General features: G+C 40.3%; 1 protein-coding gene across 2 annotated transcripts in view; it reads right to left on the bottom strand.

The window, feature by feature from the left end:
• The window catches only part of tenm4 (teneurin transmembrane protein 4), a 169,531-nt gene that overhangs the window by 31,685 nt on the left and 111,052 nt on the right, over positions 1–26,794 (bottom strand). For both annotated transcript variants that reach the window (XM_059331878.1, XM_059331879.1), the window contains 10 exons: positions 24,222–24,368; positions 23,159–23,375; positions 17,711–17,830; positions 12,218–12,479; positions 9,933–10,200; positions 9,699–9,842; positions 6,836–7,085; positions 6,382–6,402; positions 2,260–2,492; positions 864–1,018 (listed from right to left, as the gene is read on the bottom strand). In XM_059331878.1, the coding sequence (XP_059187861.1) occupies positions 864–1,018; positions 2,260–2,492; positions 6,382–6,402; positions 6,836–7,085; positions 9,699–9,842; positions 9,933–10,200; positions 12,218–12,479; positions 17,711–17,830; positions 23,159–23,375; positions 24,222–24,368 (1,817 nt within the window). The remainder of the gene's footprint in view (positions 1–863; positions 1,019–2,259; positions 2,493–6,381; positions 6,403–6,835; positions 7,086–9,698; positions 9,843–9,932; positions 10,201–12,217; positions 12,480–17,710; positions 17,831–23,158; positions 23,376–24,221; positions 24,369–26,794) is intronic.

Genomic DNA, 26,794 nt, shown 5'->3' with positions numbered 1-26,794 from the left:
GGTCCTTGTTCTATCGATATAAAAAAAAATATATGTATATATATAAATATTGAAATATTTTTAAATGTGATATGGAATTAGACAATATTGCATATATCGATATAGTTCAAATTTGCGCTGTGATCCTTGATCCAGGCAAGCTGCTTTATATATAAATGCTGCCCTTACTAGGGTTTGTCATATTTAGTTATTTTGTAATGTTCTTTTCTCATATAAATTATTTATTTCAGAAAAAGATTGGCCTATTTTATTTCAAGGCTATTTTTATTTAAGATATCTTTTTATTGAGTTTTGATTTAAAAAAAGGTACTCCTGTCGTTTAAATAAATGGTTTTAATAAAACTACTTGTGACTTTGACTGAACATTAAGCTCTCACTTTGCGATAAAAATATCGGGACATATATCATATATAGATATATCAGGATATGACTTTTGGTCCATATCGCCCAGCCCTATTTTGAAATAAAGATTTGGATTTGACCTGACTTGAACTGTTTCAGTCAAGTCACAGGGACAGAAACTTTACTGGCATGGGTTCAGTGAGCAGAGGAAAAAAAGTATTCAGTCTGAAAACTGGCAGTGTAATCCCAACAGAGTGCTAGATGCCTCTAGGCTGCAACTGCCTTCCTCAACCTTAGTATCATTTGCAAGTCCTGTGGATCTAAAACCTGGCACCATGCAGCCAATAAACAAATGTGGATCAAAACTAAGCCATAGGCCACTAGATCCAGGCTAGGAGCTTCCAGCTACAGAAAGCTCACATGGGGATGTCAGTATCCTGGAGTCCAGGATCAGTTAAGGACACTGGTGCAGGTTGAGGGACAGGGAAGCACATGGCAGCTGCCCAGGTCAGAGGTCGTACCTGAGAGATGTCCATCACTGCATCGCAGCTGAGAGGTCGGGCCGAGGTCAGGTCATTAAAGCCCAGAAGAGTGGAAATGATACCATTCTGATCAATCCTGCGAATCATGGTCCCATCCACAAAGAAGATTACACCGTACTTATCCACCGTAATGCCTGAAGATAAAATGGACAGAAGAGGAAAATATCCATCAGTTATTTTGTTTATCTGTGACTTAATGTGAGGACAGAGCACCACTAAATGACAATTAAGTGCTATTCGCTGCAATAAAAATTAAAGACTAATCACAGCAATGAAAGCTAATGTGGGGATTGATTTTTTAAATCAATAATGGACAACAATAGACACATCAAATAGATGAAGAGCAGTATGTATTGATTCAATTACAACTAAAATTTCATCAATGTAGTGTCTTTCCCTAATGCTCTGAGCCTCAAACAACAATAAAGCTGAGAGCACTATACTTAGCTATGCATGTTTCTGTATTTTTCTACAACCCTGGTTGAAGAGAAGCTGGGATGCTGAGTAAAACATCAAGAAAAACAGAATGCATCAGATGAGTGTATGTATTTACAAAAAAATCAAATGTTTTCCTAGATTGAGCATTAAATTCCTTGTCTTTGTACTGTATTTAATTGAACGAACGTGCCAACATGGCAAACCACTGCACTCTGTCTTTACTAACTGGAACCTGGGTTGTATTACTTGTCAAAGAATATTCAATCAGCTATGAACATCTCGTCTACATTCGTTACTAACCTGGATTGTAAAGTACATGCTGTACTTTTTAGTGGGACTTGAGTGTTATTTCAGTGCATATGAATCACAATGTCATCCCAGTGGAGGACAACACGTAAGCATGTGATCTAGTGACTAATGCATCATCCAGATATGGAAGCAAAAAGACAAAGAAGACCCCAGGAAACACAAGAAAAGCTATGCTATGAAAAAAATAATTGAGTTTTAAAAAGAACTGACGCGGGGTGGTCCGTAGCGTAGTGGTTTACACAGGCACCCCATGTATAGAGGCTACAGTCCTCGCTGCGGTGAAGCCGGGTTCGAATCCGGCCTGAGCTCCCTTTACCGCATGTCCTCCCCTCTGTCACCCCCTTTCTATCTGTCTCTCACTTTCATTAAAGCATGTAAAAATGCCAAAAAAATAATCTTTAAAAAAAAAAAAAAAAAAGAACTGACGCTAGTGAGCTACATGTACTCAGTTTCTAAAAGAGGTAAGATCATTTAATGCATGAAACCGAAGAGTATTGATCTCGCCTCTGGAACTACAGTCTTCAACTACCCAGCAAATTTAGTCTACTTGAAAAGAAAAGAGAAAACAAGACCCCCAACTGTCTTGGAACTGCACACTACATTGATTATAAAAACATCCGTTCAATACCTCTGGGGTTGGTGAGAGTGGCCTCGACAGCTTTTCCGCCATCCCCGCAGCGAGTGTCATCATATGGAAGACACTGGTCGCCAGTTCCCGCCACCAACTCCAGATTCTTGGCCACATCTTTCACAACATTCAGGGATTTCACCTTGAACACCTTCCTGCTGCTGGTGTCCGAAAGGTACACAGCACCATTTACTGGACTGGTGGCCAGGTAGTACTTATGAGCGGGGCTGTTGCTGTGAGAAGGAGGAAAGAGAAGAAGAAGAAGAAGAAACCCAAGTCAATAAAGCTTGAAGGGCTACAGTGCTTTCAATAAGAAACATTGTTTAATACAATTAAAATGGATTCAAAAGCCATTTAGAGAGTCAATTGGGCACAATTACAGTTTAAACCACGGACATGGAAAAAGAAAAATAGAACGAGATTAAACATGGAAAAATAGAATGAGATTAAACATGACATAATGTGGAGCTTAGAACTCATCTACAATACAGTCAGCTTAGTTACAATTCCCTGTTGTCAAAAGAGTTGAAAATCCACTCTTCTGAATGTGTGTATGGATACTGTATATACACTGTGGACATATATGAAAACATATATACTTATAGATACTGATACATAAGTCTAGTTTCTTTCAAATTATTGAAACAATAGCAATGCTGGAGGGGATTCAGAGTAAGGAAGACAAAGAGAAACGAGGGTCTCGTGGGAATCAATCATTAGGGTACATTGGATGCTTTGACAGAACTCCTAATTACTACCCCATCCCTGACCCAGGAAATGTTAGTACAGTAGCAGTAGCCTGATTATTGCTGGAAAAAGTACAAACAAGTATGTTTTCCATTTCCCCTGAGACTTGGGAGAAACACACATGCATAGCTGGAGCAGCAACACACGATGCATCCGTTTCAGAGAGAGATTCCAGCACAGAAAGAAAAAAAATCCTATTAAACTTCCAACCAAGTCAGCAAAGTAATCCTTCATATCCACAGGAGGTTGCCCAACCTGACAGACAGACAATAGAACCAAATATAACCAATCCTGCTGTGGCGGGACGCATGCAATCTATTGGCACACTCCAGTCAGAACAGGTGTCAGAAAACACAGGAAACAAAGACGACTGCAGACGAATCCATAGTAGTACAAATGAAGTGACAGAAGAGACTAAGAATCTGCTCCTGTACATAATAAACACATGATCTGCTGCTGAAACCATGACAGATTGTAAGTGAAAGCACCGAAGCCCAGTGGTGCTGTAGACTTATGGATGCTGGAGTCTATAGGCAGGACTGATCGGATTTTGAAAGTGGCAGATTTGATTGACAGATTTAACAGATTTCTGTGTTCCCATAAAACACAGTACAAATTGTACTTGAATAACAGCAGCTCTTTTCTCTGTAGGTGTCACCCATATGACAAACAGCTGACTGATCCCTTTTAAGTAGTTCTGTTGGATGATTAATTGATTGTCAGAAAATGTATCAATGACAATTTGGCCAATCTATTTAACCAGTTAACCCTCGGGAGTCCATGAAAACAGCTGCACATGACTTCTTCATGACGTGAAGACATAAAAATGAAGCAACATGGAGTCTCTCCATCAGCTTCTTCTGGCTTGAAACTCCATGCCAGATTTTTTTGATGATATTCGGCCAAGTAAAAACGGAGATAATGTCAAATATATTTAGTATAAAGATATAGAACTAGATATTATCCTCATTGTACCTGTTTTATGTTATATTTGCAACCTGTGTTCATATTTACAACATGTACATTTCTGTGTGTGAATCATAATTTTCAAGGTCAGATTTTATGTTTTCCTTTGTTTCTTTTGGGTTCAAAATTTTGTAAGTAAGTCAAAGTTAAAAATTAATTATCAGGATATATAGGTGAGGTTGCACTGAAAAAACTGATACCAACATGGCAAGGTAAAGATTTTTTAACATATTTTTTAACGGACATAATAGCCCAAGATTTCAGAGGGTTAATACACTTATATCAAGTAAAAATGCCAAACGTGCTGGATCCATCTTTAAAAACTGTGATAATGTGCTGTTTTTCTGACTGTTGGTCAGACGAAAGTTAGCAAAGCAGTGTTTAGCGCCACCTTAAAGATGACCAGAGTTATCAGGGCAGGATACAGCACAGTTCTGCCAGACCTGATAAGCATTACAGAGGAACCTGTCAGCAGGGTGTCATTCAAAGTGGATTAAGACAGAATTTCAACTATAACCTTGAGGGTTCTTTGAGGGCTTATGGTCGGCGTGACAGTGCCAAAGCTCATATTTTTATAATACAACAAGAAGAAAGACCAGTGGGTCTGTGGTATTGTCAACTCCGGTACGTAATTTTAAATGACAATTGACCTTCAATGAATCAGTGATGACAGGACACTGCAGCAAACCTCCGGCGCACATGTCACAATCAGCTCTCTGACCAAGTTGACTGATATGGTGGTCTATAGTACATTCCAGGTACAACTGGCTGGCTTAGAAAACCAACTGCTGTCTTAGAGTAGGTCAGTAGCAAGCCTCAATAACTGGATTCTACTTTGCATTCTATCTGCCATGTGCAATCAGCTGATACCTTATCAGCTCCCAGTAGCATGTAGAACAGTGTTGGTCCCCCATAGTGTTTGAAAGTATGAGGCGATATTCCCTGACCTTGAGCTATGGCCATATACTCCATCTATATTCACTGACAACATCTAGTTTGTAGAAGATAATTGGATTTTGCTGCATGCTGGTGCGGCAATGGAGGGAGCGTGGTTGGAGTGGATGGGGACATCCTTAGTAGGGGGTCAATGAACATTGCAGTGAGATCACCCACCTCCCAGTCCTATCGCTAGCTCACACAAGAACAGGAGGCAGCCACCCATTTTATTCAGACACATGCTGTGTTTTCCTGCATAAATCTCCTTTTTAACATGCAAATGTGTTTGGAGGACTGAAAGCAAGGGGACAGGGCTTTGACGTCTCTTTAGTTTTGCTCTGGCAACTAGGGCATGGCAATGTGTGCATGGGATGTGAATGTTAGTGTATGTAAACATACAGACGTTTTTTTTCTGCCCAGACATTTGACATAAAAACACTGAGAAAAGTGAGTTGCAGAGAGCATGCAGAGAGACATAAAAGCAATAGAGAGCTTATGAGTGTTTGTTAATGTGGGTATTTTTGAACATAGAGGCCAGTGACCAGCATCACTTGGTTTTTTTATCCTCGGTTTGACTACATGTTCCCCAGCTGAAGTCATGACCCTCTGATAGAAAATCAATCAATAGCCCTTTGCCTGAGAAATGGTATCTAAAGACAGCACAAAGAGATTTCCCTCACCACCACCTGCCATAGAAAATGAGGTCTTTGTAGCTTAAGACACAGATAAAATCTACACTGAGTTGTCTTTTTATTGGTCTCACCGAGCTACAGTCATAAAACCATTACGAAATTTAGCATAAACAGTCTTTCCATTTAAACTGGTAGAAAGGTCTTGGGCAAATAATTGGAGCACTTTCTATTTTCAACATAATGCAGCAACATATTCAACAGTCGCCGAATGACTATAGAATTGTATTAACACCTGAACAAAAACTGAAAATGAAGCATTTCATTAAAGTTGGATTTCTTGCAGTGCCGTTGTATTGTAGTAAACTGTGTCCAATAAACTGAAACGACAATTTATGCTCTATATCCCGCTCTTAAATGTTGAGATTCCTTGTCAGATAGCAATTCAACAACCATTTTAATTAAAGGGATGCATTAAAAAGCATAATCCTGAATTACTCAATATTTAAAAAAAAAAAAAAATTGGACAATGTAATCTGACCCCCCTAATCAATCCTGAGGAAAAGTGCAGTTTCTACTGAGCCAATAATCAGCTGCATTCTCTCTTTGTAATCACACATACAATGGAAGAAAACACCGTAGAGAACAAGGCACTAACTCTGGAGATAAGCTCATAAACCATGGATAAAACAGGATGAGCATAACACAGTCAGTCTGTATTTTAAGTCATGATATTTTTGCTGTTCAGAAGTGCATGTCTGAAATGGGTATAAGGGGGGTTGACATTAGGTATGTGGACTGTAGCCTTTTCTACAATAATTAAAGCAAATACCATATGGCTTACCTATGCCTGAAGTCTTTATTTCTGTTTGCCGAGAGCAGCAGAACATAAGAGAGTCGGAGAAAGGAGAGGAAATGTTAAGTTGTTAGTGACTAGAATTTAAAACAAAATGTTGTTAGTGGACAGAATTAATAAACAGTTGTAAGTGGATGATTTCATTTAAAGAGAATCATGACAAACTATCATATTCCTACTCAAACCTTCGTCTGTGCTGACGATAGCAAAGACATGAATCTTTTCCTGGAACGTCCCTGTTAAGACCCCATTACATCCTCTTCAGCCCCTATCAGGGCCAAACTCCAGCTGATACAGGTGGATGAGACAGGCAGGACCATCAATCCTGGGCCTTTAGGGTATTTCTGCCTATCTCAATCGACCTCAGTGGTTTATGACCTGTGTGCAAGCCCATCTGAGCTCATGGTCCTGAGTGAATGCTAGCAGGCTACTCCTCCGTTACCTGAGCTCCAGGACGCTGGTGACATTCCCCGTGGTGAAAATCCTCCTCACATAGTTGAAGTCGCCCACGTACAGGCTTCCATCTGAGCCACAGGCCAGAGCCACAGGGGCCAGCAGCTTGTTTCCGTCAGCGAGGCCATTACAGCTGGGGCAGGAGATGCTGCGCCTGCGCCCGTTCCCCATCACACTGCCGATTACGGGAGGCTGCTGGGAGATGAAGACGTTTTCCCCATTGCCCATGTGAAGAATACCTGATGAGGGCACAGGAAAGGAAAAGAGTAACACCTGCACCCTGTTTAGGTTGAGCAGAGTTTGAAGACTAGGCTCCATTTTCCTGAAATTGGATGGAAACAAAAATCAAGGCCAGCCTAGTGAAGCAAATAAAAAACGGATGTGACCAACTGGCTATAGCTAATTTTTGCAATTTTGGTAACCAGAGGTGGGATCAAACAAGAGGCAGTTAAATGAGTTTCTCTAATCCTATTTGAAAGCAGCACAATGTTTACTAATAAGGCAGGAAGGTTTTTCTTCTAACAAAAAAGTTTTTCGAGAGGCATTATTGTATAGCTGCCTAATGATAAATATATAACACTCAAAATATGTAATCAATGGATGATGTCTTATTTCCAGTTGGATTGACATTTTACGAGCCCCTTAAAATCCTGTCCATGTGTTATGATATGCACAAACCTATTTTTTTTTTTACCAGAAAGCTGTATTCATATAGTTAGTAGACAGCAACGAAAAATGACTTGTGATACTGTTGACTGTTCTTTTTACCACAGTGATTACAAAGATTGCACTCAATTAGTTATATTTACGTATGTTTACATGCAATTCAACTTCTGCAATTCACATTATAACATTAGCTAACATCTCCCAATGAATAATATTCACAAAACAGAATTTTGATTAAACACCAGAAATTGAGAGTTTGGTGTTTTGCCTAAATAAAAAATGTTGCTACATCTACATGAAGAAGCGTAAAGATAATGCTGCCATTTCCACTACAGTAGCAGTGGTATTCAGAAATCTGCATGTAAACTCAATATCTGTAGAGAAAAAAAATCCAGCCTGTACAGATGTGTAGAGGGCTGTATGTATAAATTAATATTTAAATTTTTTTATGAATTAATTAAGATATTCATGCTGCTTGATGTGTGTGTAATAATGTGCAGTGCAGTTTACAAATGGCTAGTAAAAGGATTAAAACAAGATGCTCATGTCGCACTGTTTTTGCTATTAGTAAGCAGGCAAATGCTAACACATTACTGATGGGAATTCGGTAAGGTGTGACTCTGCTGGTGTGCTGCTATCTCAAAGTTGCCTCATGCAGTTTAAATCTTTATTAAATGTAAATTTTTAACATTTTAAGAGAGAGAGCAATAGTGAATACACAGGCAATAATCTGAAGTAATTTTGAATAGTGTGCACCTCCGCCAACTGAAGCCATGAAAATTGCTCTGTGTGCCCGTGTTTGCAATAAGAGGTGGTCTTAGCGGATGGAAACACAGGCACAATTTCACGCCAAAATGGGGACCAAAAAGCCCTTGGCACAAGTGGAATATCTTGGAGCTAGAAAATTACCACACGCGCACGATCACAAAAAATTGACTTGCCCCGATTAAATATGGCATTGTGCCTGCTTTTCCAACTCAACCGGCTTTGCACATGAACAGAAAGAGGGCCATATGAGTACAGTTCATGTGCAAGCTTTCAAGCATACACCCACACACACATGCACACTATGTTTCCATTAGTGTTGCCAATCTACTCTTGGAAAATGTTCAGATATGTTAATGTAAAGATGTTCCTGCTGCTCAATCAATGTAATCATATTTGAAATTCAACATCTGCATGTCGGCAGCAGTTTTTATGCTTCTGATGATACTTTGTGACCTGAGTTCTTTGAACAGCACAACATTTGGTCTATCAGAAAAGATCAGCCAAGCATCGCCTTCCTGGGACTTGATTTAATCTTAGGGGCTGCTGCTGCTGGGAGAAGCAGACTGACAGCAATTAAATTAGGGATGATTCTAAAAATGCTGGGCATGAACAAGACGTGGAGGTGCCAAAAGGGTGGGTTGGGGTGGAGGAACTGGCAGTGGAGGTGGTGAGGGGGCAACTAGCAGCTCTCTCCCTCCTTTGGACAGCACATTCAGACTCAGCAGGTTTAGTGTGACAGATCAAAGTGCCACCTTCCTGAGCACTTTTCATGTAAGTATGCCTCATCTCCTCTGATGAGGCCTTTCAGACACAAACAGACTGTGAAGCCTAGCTAGGGACAGCTGGTGCCCCAAGTTTTTCTTCATTCATTCCTACTCCTGCCTTTCAGGAGTAATTTGCTGGCAATAAGAAAATTGACCTCCCTCACCTAAAAATGGACAGTGGTAATAAAAAAGTCAGATCTATCTGAGGCTACATGACACTGCTGAATTGAAAAAGCCTTAAAATGCTACGGGCAGGGACGACAATTCAGTGTTCTCTAAAAGCATCATCTAAGGCACCGAAAGGACATTTTGGTACTTATCGTCAGTCATGGGCACATGCAGAATGATATGTGTAAAAAGCAACAGAGTGGCTAGTTGACTTAAACCACAAAATGTCTCCATCTTAACAAATGACCACGTCTATTATTGAGTCTTTATGAGATTTAACTTTAAATAACAAAGAAATTATATTCTTGTTTCCAGTGTAAGTCAAAACAACAACTGCTCTGGCACACAAGTGGATTTACGTCATTGAGGTTTTAAAACTCCATTATGGAATAAATAAAGAGAGATTAAGATAAAGACTTTAAGATAAAAGATAAAACGTGAAAGGCTGACCACAGACATTTAAAAAGAGATTACAAGTTGACTCACCACTCTGGATATTTAAAGCATGGTGCTTATCTACAGTCCATCCTCCCAGTTTGGAGGCAGTGGTTTCATAGCCCTGCAGAACAGCAGTCCTCTTCTCCCATAGAATAAGGTCTGGACATGACTCATACTCAAAACCCACAGATACTAGGGGAAGAAACAAAGAAAATGTTAGGATTCGTAAAGTACACATGTTCTGGATTTTAAAACAAAACAACAATAAAAAAAAGGACTTACCAAAAGCTTCAGACAAGCCATAGACTTTCTGGCTATAGACATCAGCCTTGTCCCACACAAAGTCATATGAGAGGTTTGGGGCTGCAGGGAACCACTTTCTGAATAGCCTGCCTTCCACAGCCACCATGAGGTGAACCTTCATTAAGTTGAAAGGGATTGTGGAGTGGGTGAGAGTCACCCTCAGTATTGACTTGTAACCTGGAGTTCTGCTGCTTAAATAGCCGAGTTTCATTTCAGTCCCTGGTATGGGCACTTCCTCCTGCAGAGACTATAACAAAAAAGAAAACTCATGAATGAAAAAAACCCAAACCTTGTTAATATTAACCCTTTGATGCACAACATGGGTCTAAAGTGACCCAACAGAGTCGTTATGTTCTATATCTTTGCAATAAATTATTTTTTATCATTCAGTATTCCAGGTTTTCCTCAATTAGTTTGTTTTTGATCATCATACATCCTAATGGGTCAAAAATTACCCATATCCATTTTTTTTTAGCTAAGCAGCTTGTTAAGCTAACTACTTAGCTAACTTCTTGGCTAAGTATTTAGCTAAGCAGCTTGTTAAGCTAACTACTTAGCTAACTCCTTGGCTAAGTATTTAGCTAAGTAGCTTGCTAAGCTAACTACTTAGCTAACTTCTTGGTTCAGTAGTTAGCTTAGCAAGCTACTTAGCCAAGTAGTTAGCTATGTAATAATACAAAAACTTTTTTTTCTTCATAAAGTATGAGAAGCAAAATGGAAATAATGATTTGTTGTTATCAAAAACAATATATTTAAAGAATACTTGGAATATTCAATCATGAAATAAGTTGATATCAAAAGATAGGGAACAGAAACACACAGCAGCATTAAATAACATGAGAAATTAATATGGGTCATTTTTGACCCATGTTGTGCATTAGAAAGAGTGTCAATATGTTGTGCATCAAAGGGTTATAGAGCTTTGAAATCAGTGTTGAAGGTAGGATTAATAATATGCCTCTGTATGCCCTTTATTTCACGCAGATTATGATTTTGTCATTCCTTTGGACAGTGGCCACTACAACCTTTGTCACATATTTTTCAAAGCCTTCCCTCCAACCAAATGTATGGACCCATGGGAAGATTAGAGACATCAATTACAGGATAATTATATTCATGCAGTACAGGGAATCCAATGAAGGATTTCTTCATTATGTACTCCAGTGAGTATTTTCATAATTGAATTAATAATAGCAAGTCCTTCATTAGGACAATAGTCTCCACTGCAATCCAATCCATATGACAATGGCATCACAAGAGTGCCCTTGGGCTCAGAGCTCACACAGTCCAATAATATATAGAGTAATAAAAGTTGGATAAGTGAGAGACAACATTGTGGCCTTGGGACTGTCCACTGAGGTCAGACCTATAACCTCTTGATGATACAAGAGTAGGTCAGCACTCATGGCACGTTGTACAGTGTTCGTATTCAGTATGAAGGGTTGACAGCACTGGTTTGGTTGACCACCTCCTCTCTGCTCTAATTAAATGACCTCTCATTGCCTGTCTCCACAGTACAGAACAAGATGTAAAGTTACAATTAAAACAGCTACCCAAAGCAACATTGGTCAGAGGACATGTCACTTATGATGTGTGTTTCTTTTTTAAATGTTCTCAAAGTGTGGCCATGCATGGTTAATTGATCTGAGTTCCCTTTTATAAGGACAAGTGTAAAATGGGTGATGTCCCTGTATGAAACTCTTACAAGAAATAGCAAAGACAAGGGTACTATAAATAGAAAGGACTGAATACTAAATTCACTGATATGCCATAAATCTTATGAAAGTCGGACACAAAGTAATTAGAGAAGGGCACAGAGATGCCTGCTAGACATAATGCACATTCACCTGTGCAAACAAGTCCATGCAAGTGTTTGCTTGTACATGCAGACAGATATTGAAATATATACAGTAATGAAATGTAAAAGCAAATCCTTTCCAGTAGCACTTGTATGCTTAATCTAGAAGACGACAACCCAGGAGAAATTAAAAATGTCCAGGCTGTTTTCTGTGTGTGAGGTAATCATCATCACTCTGCAGTGAGACAGTGCAATGCACATTGTAAATCGCGCAAGTTCCGCAGACCAATTACACTAGAGAGATAAAATCACAGCACTGCCATGAGCTAGAGTTACTATTACACTTGTGCTTGATGAATAGTCTTCAGGGTCTCTCCCAGATCTGTGATATGAATCATTTGGAGGAGAGACCCATGTAGATCACAGCCTGCAGGGCAGTGAAGAGGACGGGGTGCAGAGCAGTCACCTGGATTTCTGGGACGACGGTCCGCCTTTCCGAGCAGGAGCCAGCGAATGCGGTGAGTGGAGCTGGGGACACCACGGGGCTGGGCCTGGTAAAGCTGCTGAGGTCACAGCTCGGGATGTCATTCTCCTCATGCCGCATGACAATGGTATCCATGACAAAGAAGCGTCCCCATGGCAACCAGAGAGTGTGCTCCTGGGTGATGAATGGCGCACGCTCAAAGTGCAGGGCTATGGCTATGCCCCCATTGGTCACCAAGTCAAAGCTGTAACACAGATGTGCACAATGTCAGAGAGGATGAATGTCGATTCACAAACAGTGAAGATGGATTATATATTTTTCCAGAAAAAAAAAAGACTGTGAAAATTCCCATTAGCAATGCATGTAATCTGTTGTGTGTTGAGGATTAAACCGTGCAACAATTTACTGTGAATATAATGACTATTTTTTAATTAAGTGTTGTTCTAACAGATCAAACAGTAATACATTCCATGTTTTATTAAATGAAGAAAGAATGCTGGCTCTCTATTTAGCATTATCTTTCGGGCACACAAAGGCTGGATATATAAAAAGGATGAATAATCACAATGTTAGATGCACATCTCTTAATTAATGTCATAATCTGCTGATTTTATTTGAAGAATGAAAAATAGTAGGTGCATGCTGTAAGTTTAGACATGGCTGTTTCAGTCTTATGCGTGTGTAAAGCACTGCTGCTGTGCTCACATTTATATGTGTGAGAGAAAGAGATTTGTGCTGCAGGATGGAGGCAGCCGCCACTTCTCTATCGATCCCTTCAATGAAGGCTGTCCACTCTAACATCAGTCTAAAAGCCCTGCAATGCAATCCCATCTACTGTTGCATTTAAGGGCCTCTGCCTCTGGTCTGACCTGAGTGGGTCTCAGTAAACAGGCTGCACTCTGGCGATTTCATCATCTCTAACTGCTGCATGGTGACAACAGCACGCCTGCACCTGCACTGGATTTCTGCAGCTCTTGTCACTTTTCTCTAAGAGCCAATTAGCACCTGGTCACCTACAGGCCCCAGGGACAGAGCCTCATCCTCACACGGTAAGCATCTTTTTCCAAATAACACGTAAAGAAGCAGGTCCAAATAGTGGCCTCTAAATTAGGTAGCCTCCCTTTTGGTTTAAGCTGGTATATAAATAATCTGCCCAGTCTAACTTCCCTCGAGGCTAAACATCTGATTGGCTGTGGTGATAACAAAGGTTTGTTCCAACCTTGGTGTTTCGCCCTTGGCTGAATGTGAGTTTGTCCACTAGCATGGAGGCTGCAGAACTGATGGGGGCTGTGATAGTCGTACCCTTGTGCTGCCGTGATCCATCAGTAGCCAGAGAAGCTGCAGCCGGTCAGTCTGCATGACACCTGGCAAGCTAAGGCTACGCACGCTCAAAACACTTCTGGACAGATACCCATGGGCAGCGTGGCCAATCGATGCAGGGATTCACTGGCTGTTATCAATCATGACAACATCCTTAAGCCATGTGACAAAACTTATTAAGCTACCTACAAGAGCCTTGCTTGCTTGTGCCCTCAGGAAATACATCAGACTCAAAGAGTTAACCCTGCCAATGAACTTGGTGTAGCTCATACATATTGTACACAATCATTTCTCAGCTACTGTATACTTATAATGAACTGGACAGTATGTACAAGATGTTAAATCGAATCAGGGACATACAAGTTTAGTAATTGTTAACAGTACAGATGCTAAGGTAATAAGTGAGGTAGGGACATTATGTATGTGTTTGAAGTGTGTGAGTACACTAATAATATTTCCTCACCAGTTAGGACCATAGTTAGGTCTATAGTCTCAACTACAATATGTCAGCATTGATCAATAAATTGTGTTGCATAATAATACACTGGAAACAGAAAAATGTCCATTATACAATGCTATATTGGGACATTAAGATGAATGTTTTTTACAAACTGTCAAGTGTTTCAGAATGGGTTTCCGACGTATATCACAGCTCCTATAGAGGTCCTTGCAAACACATAATAATGTAATAAGCTGTATTGCACGTCAGCATTTGTCTCATTATTGGAGAAAAGAAAAAACGGAGCATGTGTGTCTCAATGCTCAGTCAGTCAGAAAATGGCTACGCAGCTTTAAAGAAACTAAACTAACCTCTTTTGTTTAGGCCAGAAAACTTTTCAAGATAGTGGAAAAGGTAATTTAAAGACTAAGCCACTGGACAATAAAGAACACATCATAAAAATGAGTTGAGACAGCTTTCCCATTTCTAAGTGGCTGAACAGGTGCATTTCTGATTTCACGCTGCACTGAGCCAGTTTACAGTGATTGCAGGGGAGTTGCAGGAGACTGGGCATGTTTACAGGGGAACCTGGGAGATGGAGTAGTGTTTACACATACGCTGGAAGGGGGGAAAAAAAGAGTATAGGGCTTTGCGAAGGAAAAACGGAGTGATGCATAAGAAAAATGGGACACGCATAAATGGGAAAAGGATAGAGATGGGGGAAGCCAGTGCAGTGGAAAGGACATGAGACCTGGGCTCAAGGAAAGTACAGGAAATAAGTGAAAGAGTAGTGCCCAGAAAGGAAAGGCTTAAAGGCAGTGGGAGATTGGAGGAGGAATAGCGTGAAGGGATGGAGAGCAGATGAAAAAAGTGAGGAAGGTGAAGATGATGAGGTGGAGATGAGAGATTTTTATAAAACCTGGAAAAAGAGGAGACTGACAAGAAGATGGAAGAAATGAGGAGAAGCAAGAATGATCAAGATCAAACCCGCGGCAACGATGTGGGCCTTTAGAGTGTCAGTGACTGATAAAAGTGTCAGGAGGAAGTGGGGCTTGGAGAGCAAACACCAATTCATGCTGTGCTGTGATAGAGGAGCTTAGTTTGCCACAAGGCCTTACTAACACTGACTACTATAAGAGATATGGAGGAATTGGAGGTTGTGTGGGTACTGCATGTGTGTGAAATCTGATTTAATAACTATATTCAGAACAGAACACAAATTGTAGAAACAATGATACCCAAAATCTTTCTCTCAGGCCTTTCTCTTTCACTCAAAGAAACACATTGAAACCAGTCTGAGGTTTTTGTCTGGATTTCTCTGAGAAACTCAACTGGTGCCATAGCAGCTGGCATAGAGTCGCTCAAGGAAAGCCAAACAGAGAACTCTTTCTGCTTGTTTCATGAGAACACACAAAACGCTCTTCAAAGAGGTTACTGTAATGAAGCAACAAGAAGCTGGATAATGAGTTTATTTACTGGGTTCCATTGCTCTTTCAGAGACAGACGAAATGTAGAATTGTCCAAGAAAGATAGTAATCTACCTCAATCAGTGCATTTGTTTTTATTATTTCATGGATATAGATTTAATCCTAAAATTAAATCCTCCTTTCATCCATTGTTGTCACTAAGATGCTGTAGCAGCCTGGATTTTAAAACTAGTCATATTGGTAGAATATGAAAGACAAACTAGGGCATCCATTGATAACAACAATGTCATGCTGGTTTATTGGGAAGAGGGCTAAACAATGCTTCACAATTCTGAATAATTTTGGAGACTAAAAACACAACATGGCCCCAGGGGTTGCTTGACCTCTCACCTCAAGATATCTACCTATGAGACATTTTACAGACATGCAGTCTTATGCAGTTTTTGGCAAAAACCATGCAGCTGTTTGCATGCAGTATAAATGTGTTATTTTCGTCTTGCATTGTTGAATATTTCTGCATACTGGAGTCAATTAGCAGTCCTGATTTGCATAAGTATGACTGAAAAGCTGAGACTCTTGTGGGTTTAATGAGCCCAGTTTCATGTGAGATGATGTTAGTCCCCATAGAAGCCATTTAATTATAGTGCGACCATTTTTTAAAACTTGACCTCACTGTATAAAATGACCTGTTGTGACCTCTAGGATAATCACAGCCACATAAAACATGAAAGGGGAGTGGGGTGTGAGTGTGCTCTGAGCAAAGCTCGCCATCCAATCACTGACAAATGTAATTTATATCTCTTTTTATAAATCACAGCATTGACTTTTCTTTGGTATTCATCGAGGTCTTGGTGTCTTAATGGGATTTTCGACCATTGTTCTTCTGCGGCCATAAATGGTTAAATTCTGCACCAAATCTGTGTGACAAATGGCATCAACCGAAAAATTGCTGCAAGAACTTATGAGACATAATTGATCACTCAACTCCCACACTGCAAAAAAGGTGTGTCTAAAAAAAAGATAACATTAAATCTGAGGGAAATTATCTTGCTGCATGGACAGATGATTTCACTTGACAAGATTTCTTAAATTAAGATTGTTAAACCTAGAAATAAACATGTTATTGATTAATATAACAAATTAACTGTTAAAACAAGATCAATTAAAGCTGCAAGCAGCGATGAACTGGCCCGAGCAGAGTGCACTGCAAATTATTTGTTTCTTACCAAGATAAAAAAAACTTTAGATTTAGAAGTGTTAGATAATTTATCTTGTTTTAAGAGTTAATTTCTTATTTTAAGTGTTCAACATGCTTATTTCTAGATTTAACAATCTTAATTTAAGAAATTGTCTGTCCATGCAGCAAGATCATTTCCCTCAGATTTAGTGTTTTTATCTTGTTCTTTTCAGTGCAGATCTTAGTTCATGTATACCTCTTCTATGTGGCATATACTGTTGACCTGCTATCTTCCCCTAAAGATCCACTGCCCAACTTGGTGGTTTTCATTCAGTTGTGGTAGATATTTGCAAAATGCAATTTGTAGCACTAAGAGGGGGCAGATACAGACGGGGCAGGGAAGATTTTATACAGGTTAACTGTCTCATTTATTACTGGATAAAGTGACCCTTTCAGCAAAATATGAGAAAAAGTATTCATATAAAAGTTACCAACTGTAGCTTTGAGGTTCGGGTGAGGAATTTTTTTTTCCGCCCATCACATTAATGGAAGAAAAAAAAAAATTAAGCTACAACAAGAGAGGAGACAGATGCAAAGAAAATTAATTGCAGGTCTGTGTCCTAAACTTAAATGTCTCACTTAATTCTCTAAATCTTCCATTGTCAAATTAATAATGTCCATCTGCACTATGTTTCATAGCCCCTGTGAGCTGCTTTGAGTTGGCATATTTTATTCTTTCCCCTCCCTGCTGCTACTGAAGCATAACTTATGAGTGTACCAGAAGGGCTTTGTTTGATTTCTCTGGGAATTGAGCCGAGAACTCCAAAATTGGACCAAATGAAAGCACAAAGCAGATCAATGGCGGCACAGTTTGCAGTGGCAACTGTGTTTTTTTCCTTCCATCATTAGAATTCAGCACTGCTAAACAACACTATTTGACAAAAATATAAATATCATTGTCACATCTCTGTACAGCATATTTAGAAAGTGGTTACTGGCATTTGCATTGCATCCCTTGTTTTTTTTGTGTGTTTGTGTGTGTGTGTGTGTGTGTGTGTGTGTGTGTGTGTGTGTGTGTGTGTGTGTGTGAATACAAGAGAGAGGGCTCTTACCTTCCATCCTGCCGAGTGATTGTGTAACCATAGGATGGATTGTTGATGAAACTAATGTTGACGCCAACCAGTGGAGTTCCATCCGACGTCACTACTTGTCCACGAATGACACAAGCATGGCTGCATGGGAGAGAGAAAGACCAACACAGTTACAATGATTATAATACTTTATAATAAATTCACCAGGAACAGTAAAGTGGAAAAAAACCCCATACAGTAAGTATAGATGTTATCCAGAGGATATACTGTACACAATAAAAACAAACAGCCATAACAGAAACAGAACAACCTAACGGCTCCTTGGATGTCTCTAAGGGTTTTTCTATCCAGAATGGTGGGATAATGAGATAAAGAAGCTTTGCTTTGCTTTTGCTCTAATTAAAAAAAGAGGATTTATCTTTTCCATTACAGAATGCAAGAGAGGGAAATAATAGGACTGCAGATTGCAAGACTTGCTTGGCTGGTTATCAAGACTTTGACAGATTTCCAGACTGACATCAGGTCTCCAGAAGCTGCATAAATTAGATCTGATCATCAGTCCCCACCAATCAATAGCGGGAAGTCATCCAAATTCACCTCCTAATCTTACTGAACTGATGAGTTGAGACCTTGCTGTATCACGTCTCCCTTGTCGCGTTCTGCCCATGTCATTAGCAAGGCCCAACTCATGGTCAGCCATCGTTTCTGTAGTCGTTTGCAAAAAATTGGTCCCCTAACAAATGCCTTACTGCCACTTCTTCATTAGACCGTGGCTATTTTTAATACATTTGGGTCTTAAACACTGCCACGGTCTGGAAACAATTAACACTAGTGTGTTAGTAGCTGCCCTCAACATGTCCTTACCAGAGGCAAGATCATTCACCCCACACTATCCTGGTCCCCAGAAACCCAGTTTTATGTTAATTAGGCCGGCTCTCCTTCAGAAGACCTTGGATGTCCACCACTGCACAGTAAACAAGCAAGGAGATACTGCTCTGAATCCTTGGGCTCATACCCAAAAATCTATCTGGATGCATTTACATAGGATTACTACTAAAGTTAACCCAGCACTAGCCTGGCCCTCTACGATTAATCATTCATGCCGACAGTTTATTTTAGAGTCTTGTTTGAAGAGGCAATCATCCACATTTTCTTCAGATGGAGCTGTGAAAGTGGAACTATCTCCTTCCTGCCTCTGTGAACCACATGGGGAGATGATTCCTCGCTGTCAAGACAAATGATTTAAATATTGACATCAAATAGAACAGAAAGAAAGAGCAGCAAAGGAAGCGTGAAGCCTTCGCCGCAGAAACTTCCCCTCCGTATGAGATTTCACAAGTCCAAGAGGATTCACAAAGTCAAAAGGGACCTGGCAATATCTCCAACCTCCAGTTTATCATACATCATCCACAGAGGTCAAAGTGAGGACACACTGTGAAAAATGAACTCAGCAGGACTACATCTCAAGTTTATCTGTTTTAAAGAGGAAGTATTATGGATAGCAAGCCTTATTCTAGTTAAGTCTTGGGGTGGAATTTGCCGTTGATGTCATGTTAACACATTAAGTCGATAACCCTCACTGTTTCACTGACTTTTTGACATGACGGATGAACTTGCACCATTCGAACAAGCTGTTCTGAGCCGACTCTTCAATTGAAAGCCAAGCTGCAGTTTACACCCATGTGTGTACAGATTCATATGCAGCCATAACAGTAGACAGTGCTTTAAATATGGGTGTTGGTGCAAAAAAGCTATAAATTCTACAACTTGGATGTTTCACACACACATATTGAACCAGGCAGTATACAAGATATATACAATTACCACAGTTTTAAGATTAGTGTCACCAATAAAAATTAAATGTGAAATATGATCACAATCTCCCCTTTTGTTCTTCAGTTATGGCGTTAAATAATGATCAGAGCAAATCATGAGACAGACAGTAGGATGTACAACACGGACACAGAAAAATGTTGGTATCTAACCTTGTAATTGACCAAATTTGTGCGTTTTTTGAATATGCAGATGGCTAGAATAACAACAGCAGCATTTCATGAACAATTCTGTTTCAAAAATGTACCATATACTATTTCATCAGAAGACTTATAATGAAACCAAGCAACCTTTGGTGATAAAATCTGTCAAAAATGAGCAACAAAGACAAAGAGCTGTCACAGAGTATGAATTAGTTACAAAATTAGAAAATACCGCCCTTTATAAATGTGTAAGGTATAAGGAAACTACACTGATCAGTAGTATTTCAGACAAAATAAAAAATGCATGGCAGACTAAAGTATAGAGAACTTTCAATGAGCAGGCTAATAAATGGTACCATCACTGCAGAAGCAACAAAAACATCATTACCTACGCAAATGACTTGATTATAGGGTAAACCCTGATGCAAATACAAGCATGTCTGCAGCCCTCTCTCTCCCTGCCTGTGTGTTAGCCAGCACACTGAAGAGTGTAAAGTGATGAGACGTCAATGTAAATTTTTAGCTCTCCAAATATTTAATGCTGCTAAAAGGGATAGAGGATACAGAGAAGGAAACAAACAAGTGATTTTCTGACACTAATGGTCTAATGCTAATAAAAGAGTTATAAATAAAATAAGAAAAGTGCAAGCCTGTAAATGAAGTGAATGGCTTCCGCTTGCTATTAAAAGCCAGCTATCAATCTTTGCCTAAATTGTTCCATGGACAAAGTCGCTGTTTACTATTCTAGTCAGCATCCACTGCTGGGCCTTGGCAGTCTCTTGTATTATGTGTCATGGTGGAGAGTCGAGACGTTTTATGCAGTGGCAGATGCTTTATTCAGTGGCACCTTTGCAGCTTTTTGTGGTGGGAAACATCAGAAATAGCACTCCAACATGTCTACTAGCACAAGGAAGCGGTTAATGGATCAATAAAGAGATGATCAGGTGACCAGGACAGGCATATCAGGAAGATGCTGAGACCGTGCCTGCAAGGCTCATCTGAAGCCCAGAGCCACTTGTCATAACCGCTCATATCTGTCAGTGGGTGGGGAATGAATACCAAGCATGAATAATAGATGATCACTGATATTTTTAGGTGAGCCGAGGCCTCCAATCTTGCAGCTCATCTCTGGATTCTTGATCTTACTTATTTATGGCTGCATCTTCTTGTGAGAGAGACAAGAGTATTACTCAACCCTCTACGCCTCTTCCTCTGTCCAGTGAAGAACTGCAAAATGTTGAGTGGTTCTTGAAAGCCAGAAAAATGTCAATGAGGGAAAATGTCACAAAGCGTGTTACAAGTGCTTTTCTCAAGTATTGGCTGACACTACCACAAATAGTTCAACAACAAGCAGTTTGAGCTTGATGACAGTTGATGTAATTCATGTCCTGTGGTGAGTTAGTGGAAATAGCAGTAAGCTAGTAAGTCCCAGCGACTCACCATGGCGGCTATGGTATTTAAGAAATACTGCTTTGTTTTGGAGGGATAGTTCGGATTCTTTAAGTGGGGTTGTATGAGGTATTTCAATAAAATACGATGGTTGACTGTATCAAAAGCTTTTGAAAAGTCGATGAATATACTACAGATAAATTCATTATTTTCTAATATTTATCCACACTGTATTACCTACTGGAGAAGCAGGCAAGAGTCTGAGCAATGTACTCCTGAGGACGAGGGCAGTAGCTGAACAGATTTTAGACATGTAAAAATAAAGGCCTGTCTATTAAAACAATATCAATTTAATTGTACGCTATATTTTGAATATTTTTTTACTGCTTCATCTGTGCTCTCTTCACACCACCAGGCTCCATTGACAAAACCAGTCATTTTACCTTGCAGAACACAAGACTGGTTGGTCAGCCACTGCCTTGATAAATTAGTTAGTTTGTGTTATTCTGTGTCTTTTGTGTTTTTAAAGGAGTTTGAAAATAGCTAAACTAACAAAATAACTAACTGATTGCAGCAGCAGGAGAGTCACACATCCCATGTTCTGCCAGGAAAAAAAAGACTGTTTTTGGAGTATGGTGGCTTTGAAGATACAGTAGCATAGATGAATGTAACAGCTACTGACAGCAAAGTAAAGAAGTGAAAATATTCTAAATATAGCGTGAACTTAAACAGATACTGTTTTTTTGTGGGCCTTCTTAAAGGTGGTTGAATATTGACAGTGTAGAGACTAAAAACATGTTTTACTGCAGACAGTGAGGTAAGATGGCCAGCACTGGGCTAGCAAACAGCAAATAATTCACACATTTCAACAAGCACCCAATACTAAGAAGTGCTGTGTTGCAAATTATACTAATGAAAATGATCTTGCTTGAGCAGGAATACGATTTAATCATTTCCCCTTCAAAACCAAAGCAACAGCTCTGCTGGACTAAAAATAGTAATGTCTGAAACTACAACCTTCTGCCATCATTTAATAAAAGAAGAAGTGCAAAAGCCTCAAATAACAACTACGTGCTGTGAAGTTAGTTTGATTTGTCTGTTCTTTTTGACACTATATTATGAAATTTTATCACCAGAGACCAAAATTTGAAATATTCTGAACTTATGTTATTCTGAATTTATTTTCCTTTGCCTGTTGTCTGTTTGTTTCACAGGAGTATAATAAGGCAAGATGAGAGAGATCCATAAGCAAGTGGGATGCAAATAAGGTGACACAGCCTCACAAGCGATTAAAGATGAAAAGAGAAGAAGACAAAGGAAAGGAGAGGCAGGGGATCTTATGGGACTTTGACAGCCATCCTGCCTCATATGAAAGCGCCTCAGATTCCATGACTGGGGTGTCGTGAGCTCTGCCTCTGGGAGTGGGTCTCAGATGGATTACAGTAAAAGTAATCACAATACATGAATAGGAGATGCCTTTCATGCAAGGGGATGCTCCTTGCTTTTTGCCACATTCTATGTTGTTCGTCCATCATCATTTGTCCAACATCCTTCTAACTATGCATGCCACCAGATCCTTCCCATTTTAGCCTCCGCTACCTAAAGCTGCCTCCCCTCCCTCACTCTTTCCAGAAAAGAAAATGTTTTACACTCCCTTAAATCTGCCAGTGCAATTACAGCATTATTGTCATTGCATTGGCCGACATTAATTATGGAAGAAACTGATTGATTTGTGTTAGCACCTGAAATGTCATTACTAAAAGCAAAGCAATCTTAGCTATAATACAAATTCACACTGGATTACTGTTTAATCCAATTAAATTAGCATTAGTATATAACAGTGTTGAGAATCAAAGTCAAGCATCCTGAGCAGCTGAATTAAAATGTGAAAGATATTAAATCCAGCAATGACTTATTTAACTGACTCAACTGAACGAGTATGATTTCACAAGAAATCGATGCATGAAAAACAAATGACGATGCAGAAAAAAAAAAAAGAGAATTTGATTTAATATTGATTCCTAGGAGACAAAAACAGCTTTTGTCTTGTTACAGAGTGTCACAGTGGGTGGTGTCTGGTGAGAGTAATGCTCAAGTCACTCACTTGCCATCGAAGGGGTTGGACCCGGGGATGATGTGGGTGCTCTCTTTGCCCACCAGGAAGTGCACCCGGTCATAGAAAGTCTGCAGGTTGCTCTGTGCAGAGGACATCTGTGTCTCCTGGATGATATCCAGAGGGTCCGGGGAGCCAACACACAGAGCGGTGGTGTGACAGGTTGCCTGTAGACAGCAGTCTGGATCCATGCAGTCCACTAGGCCATCTGACAAGGTCAAACAAGTCACACACATTCTCTAATTAAACAACAGCCTGGACACACACCTGAAGAAACTAAGCAAATATATTTGAGTCACTGGGGCATTACTCATTTTGACTTTTGTTTTACTAGATGACTGCAGACATGTACAGTACATCTCGTCCTGGAGAATGTTTCAATACCTCGAGGATTGTGGTTTCTCTCTGTAATTTAGATGAAATAACACAAGACAGAAAGCGCTGCTGTGTAATGCACTTTACTTTACTAAAGTGGGTCATTGGACTCCCTACCCTTTGCTTTCAGGGGCCTATCTGGCCAGATGGGTGATAAAAATAAACCCTGCTGTCAGGAGTCAGTCAAATTCCCAGCAGCACCCTTTCTTTGCCAGTGAGAGCCCTGTACTCCCTGCACAGAGATGGGGGGGACAAACAGCCCCTGCATAAATAAGGGATGCTAGCGCATAGCTCAAGCCCAGAATGAGGTCTGGAAGAAAGGAAGTCACGTCTTCCACTTGGCCTCAAGAGTGGTGCAGCCCCCTGGCTGGCTCTGTGTGTGTGCCTGGCTCTGCTCGGGGCTAGTTAGAGGGCAGACTTCCTCCTGGGGCCAGCGCATGCTTGGGGCTTCAGGCCAGCTACTCTGCTTTTTAATAAAAACCTGCTGTCCAGGTGACTGACTGGAAACCATTCCTCATCCTCACCTGCATAAGAGTACAACTGAGCCTGGAAAGCATAAAGCAGGTACAGTACAGCGCAAAGGTGCTTCATTCTACAGTCAAATCATGTCTAGTTAAGAGTCCCTGTTGATGCGTGGCCAGTGTCAGAAGGCACTGCTGTGTGCTGTTTGTGATTTTACCTCCATCGTTGTCCTTGACATCACTGCAGGCAGTTTCCATAGAGGTGTCACAGCCAGTGCCCCTCCAGCCCAGCTGGCACACACAGTACCAGCCATTGTTACCCAGAGTGCACCTACCATTTCCATTGCACAAACCAGGACAGCCCTCTGTGTAACGAAAAAAGGACAAAGACAGGGGTCGGCACAGAATATTAAATGAAGCAGCTTTAATATAATACTGTATATTGTTTGGGAAGAAACACCAACGATAAAAAAATGACAACAATGTGGGCCTGCTGATGGCAATGCTTTGTTGCTAATATTTCTCTGACAGCAAAAGACTAAAGTCATGTTAAGATTTTAAATGGGTGAGGGTGGCTATAATGACTCTCAGCTGAAGTTGATTAATTATATACACCTTTTGTGAAGCTTCTAATATCCCTTTGCCGTAAAATCAGATAAGAGGGATCTTCTAAATCAATATCCACTCATTACTACAGTAGATTGGCCTCCTGTATGTACGCTGCTACAGCTGGCTAATTAAAGCAGTGGTGTATATGCTGGTATTCCTGCACATAATTGGATCAGTTTTATGTGATTTTCGAACAAGACCGTCATTATATAGTAGTACCACTGCTAATGTAAATCACTGTTTAAAAAAGAAAAAAGAAAGAATGAGCTGCAACAAAACTATTTATTGAAAAAAGGTAAATATCATTATTTATCATTATTTGCTCTCTGTCTGGAGTTGTCTCCAGACTCTTCTTACAACAAATACCATTATTCCTTCAGGGGGAGTGTGCGTTCTGTCATTACGAGAAGCAGAATGCAAAATTAAAAAAGTCGGTGCAAGGATGAGCTGAATAGTATTATGCAGGGGAGGATATGTGACCCCAGGGGAGCTGAAGGCAGGCTGGAGCAGACTGACAGGTGAACCATTCCTCTGCTTCTCTCTGGATAGGTCTTCACAAGGGCATAGATCAGAGGATTATCTCGCCCATTTTTGTAGGGCTGCTTGGCATTTATCTGGTACCTTGTGATTCGTATCCCCTTGCTGAGGCAAAGGCAGAGGGTAACATCTCAAGATATCAAACACACGAGTCTGTCACAGTTTGTGTTGTTAGCAAGCTGCCTTGATAGAGAGAATGCTAAGCTGACCCATTTTATCAACTAAAGAGACTGGGGCGGCTGTCTCAATGCTCTTACATCACACACGGAGAATAGGAGTGGGAGAATGAAGAGGCAAAAAAGAAAGAGAGGCGGTGCGGAGAATAGGAGATATGTATTAAAGGGAGAAATATCAGATAAAGGAAGAAACAGTGATGAGAAGGAAACAGAGACAGGTATTTAGGAAGCTAAAAGGTAGAAGCGGTACCAAGAATAGATGAGTGCTGTACATCACATGGTTAGCTGAAGAATGCATAGGCTGCATTTTGGTCGTTGCAATACAGAGAAAGGACAGCATCATGACATGAGTGATAATACAGCCACAGATCGATGAACCATCCACATTTAGTGCACATTTACGCCTAGAGACGGTGATTTAAAAGTAGAACTAAATATGAATTTTTATTGGAAAATATTGCTGAATCTAGTTCCCAACCTTTCTGTTCTCCTGTACAAGTTAATAATAAAATATAATCAGTCTCTAATTGAGGCTTTTCTTGTCAAAGAACAAATAATGAAACATGGCAACCTGCAACTATGCTTATACTTTACAAATATACTTTCGAGCAGAAACATTGGTTTGAAAAAGAAAAAAAAGTAAAAATAAACAAGCAATCAAGATGCAGATCATTGAGCAAATGGGTTTAAATGTGCAACATTAAAAATTGTCAGATAAATAAATAAACCTGTCTTAATTTTCTTCTCGTTTCCCTGAAAAATGGGACTCGCAGTTGAAGGCTAATGCTATTAGAATGCGTCTTGCCTCCTAACACGTTTGGACATTAGCTGTCCTTTTATTGAGCAAATGGACAAAACAACCCTGGTTAGACCAGTGGAGACGGATGATTAGTAAGCTCCGAATGTTTATTACAAGGATAAATAAAGATCCGCTCTCTGTTGGCACCAGTTCAACTTAATTGGCAGCCCTTTCAGAGAGGAGCCCCTGCTGAGCCCTGCCCGAGCCTGCCTGAAACAGCTCCAAACGTGAGGCTGCAAGTGTTCGAAGGACTCCTCTGGCAGCCGCTCTCATGCCAGGTGGTCCATTACCAAGGACACAGTGATAGTGAGAGAGGGTGCTGGAGGCAGGAAGGCAGGGTTGCTGCAGAGCCTCCACCCCCTGCTTGCCCTGCACCAACCAGACCATGAACTCTTTTAATTAGAGAGGATGCGGCCTCAGCACCTATCGGGCCGAGCTCACAGCTGCACACTCATCCATAATGCATGGCACAGGTTATGAAGCCCCTTTCCCAACACCCCCCTATTGAGAAAGCAAGGCCGCACACAAACCAAATATTCAACACGTATAGAAAGCAGCACAATTTGCCTCCCCAGGTGTGAAAGTGCTAAGTGGAGATTACTGTGTGACAACATGGCAAAAAGTTGATGGCAGGTGGGGATCTTTAGAATGAGTTGTGTGGGGCAACAAG

Source organism: Centropristis striata, chromosome 4 (assembly GCF_030273125.1).
Source record: "Centropristis striata isolate RG_2023a ecotype Rhode Island chromosome 4, C.striata_1.0, whole genome shotgun sequence".
In the NCBI taxonomy this organism is placed as follows: domain Eukaryota; kingdom Metazoa; phylum Chordata; class Actinopteri; order Perciformes; family Serranidae; genus Centropristis; species Centropristis striata.
The sequence above is the reverse complement of the archived record's forward strand: the minus strand, read 5'-3'. Positions and strand labels throughout refer to the sequence as shown.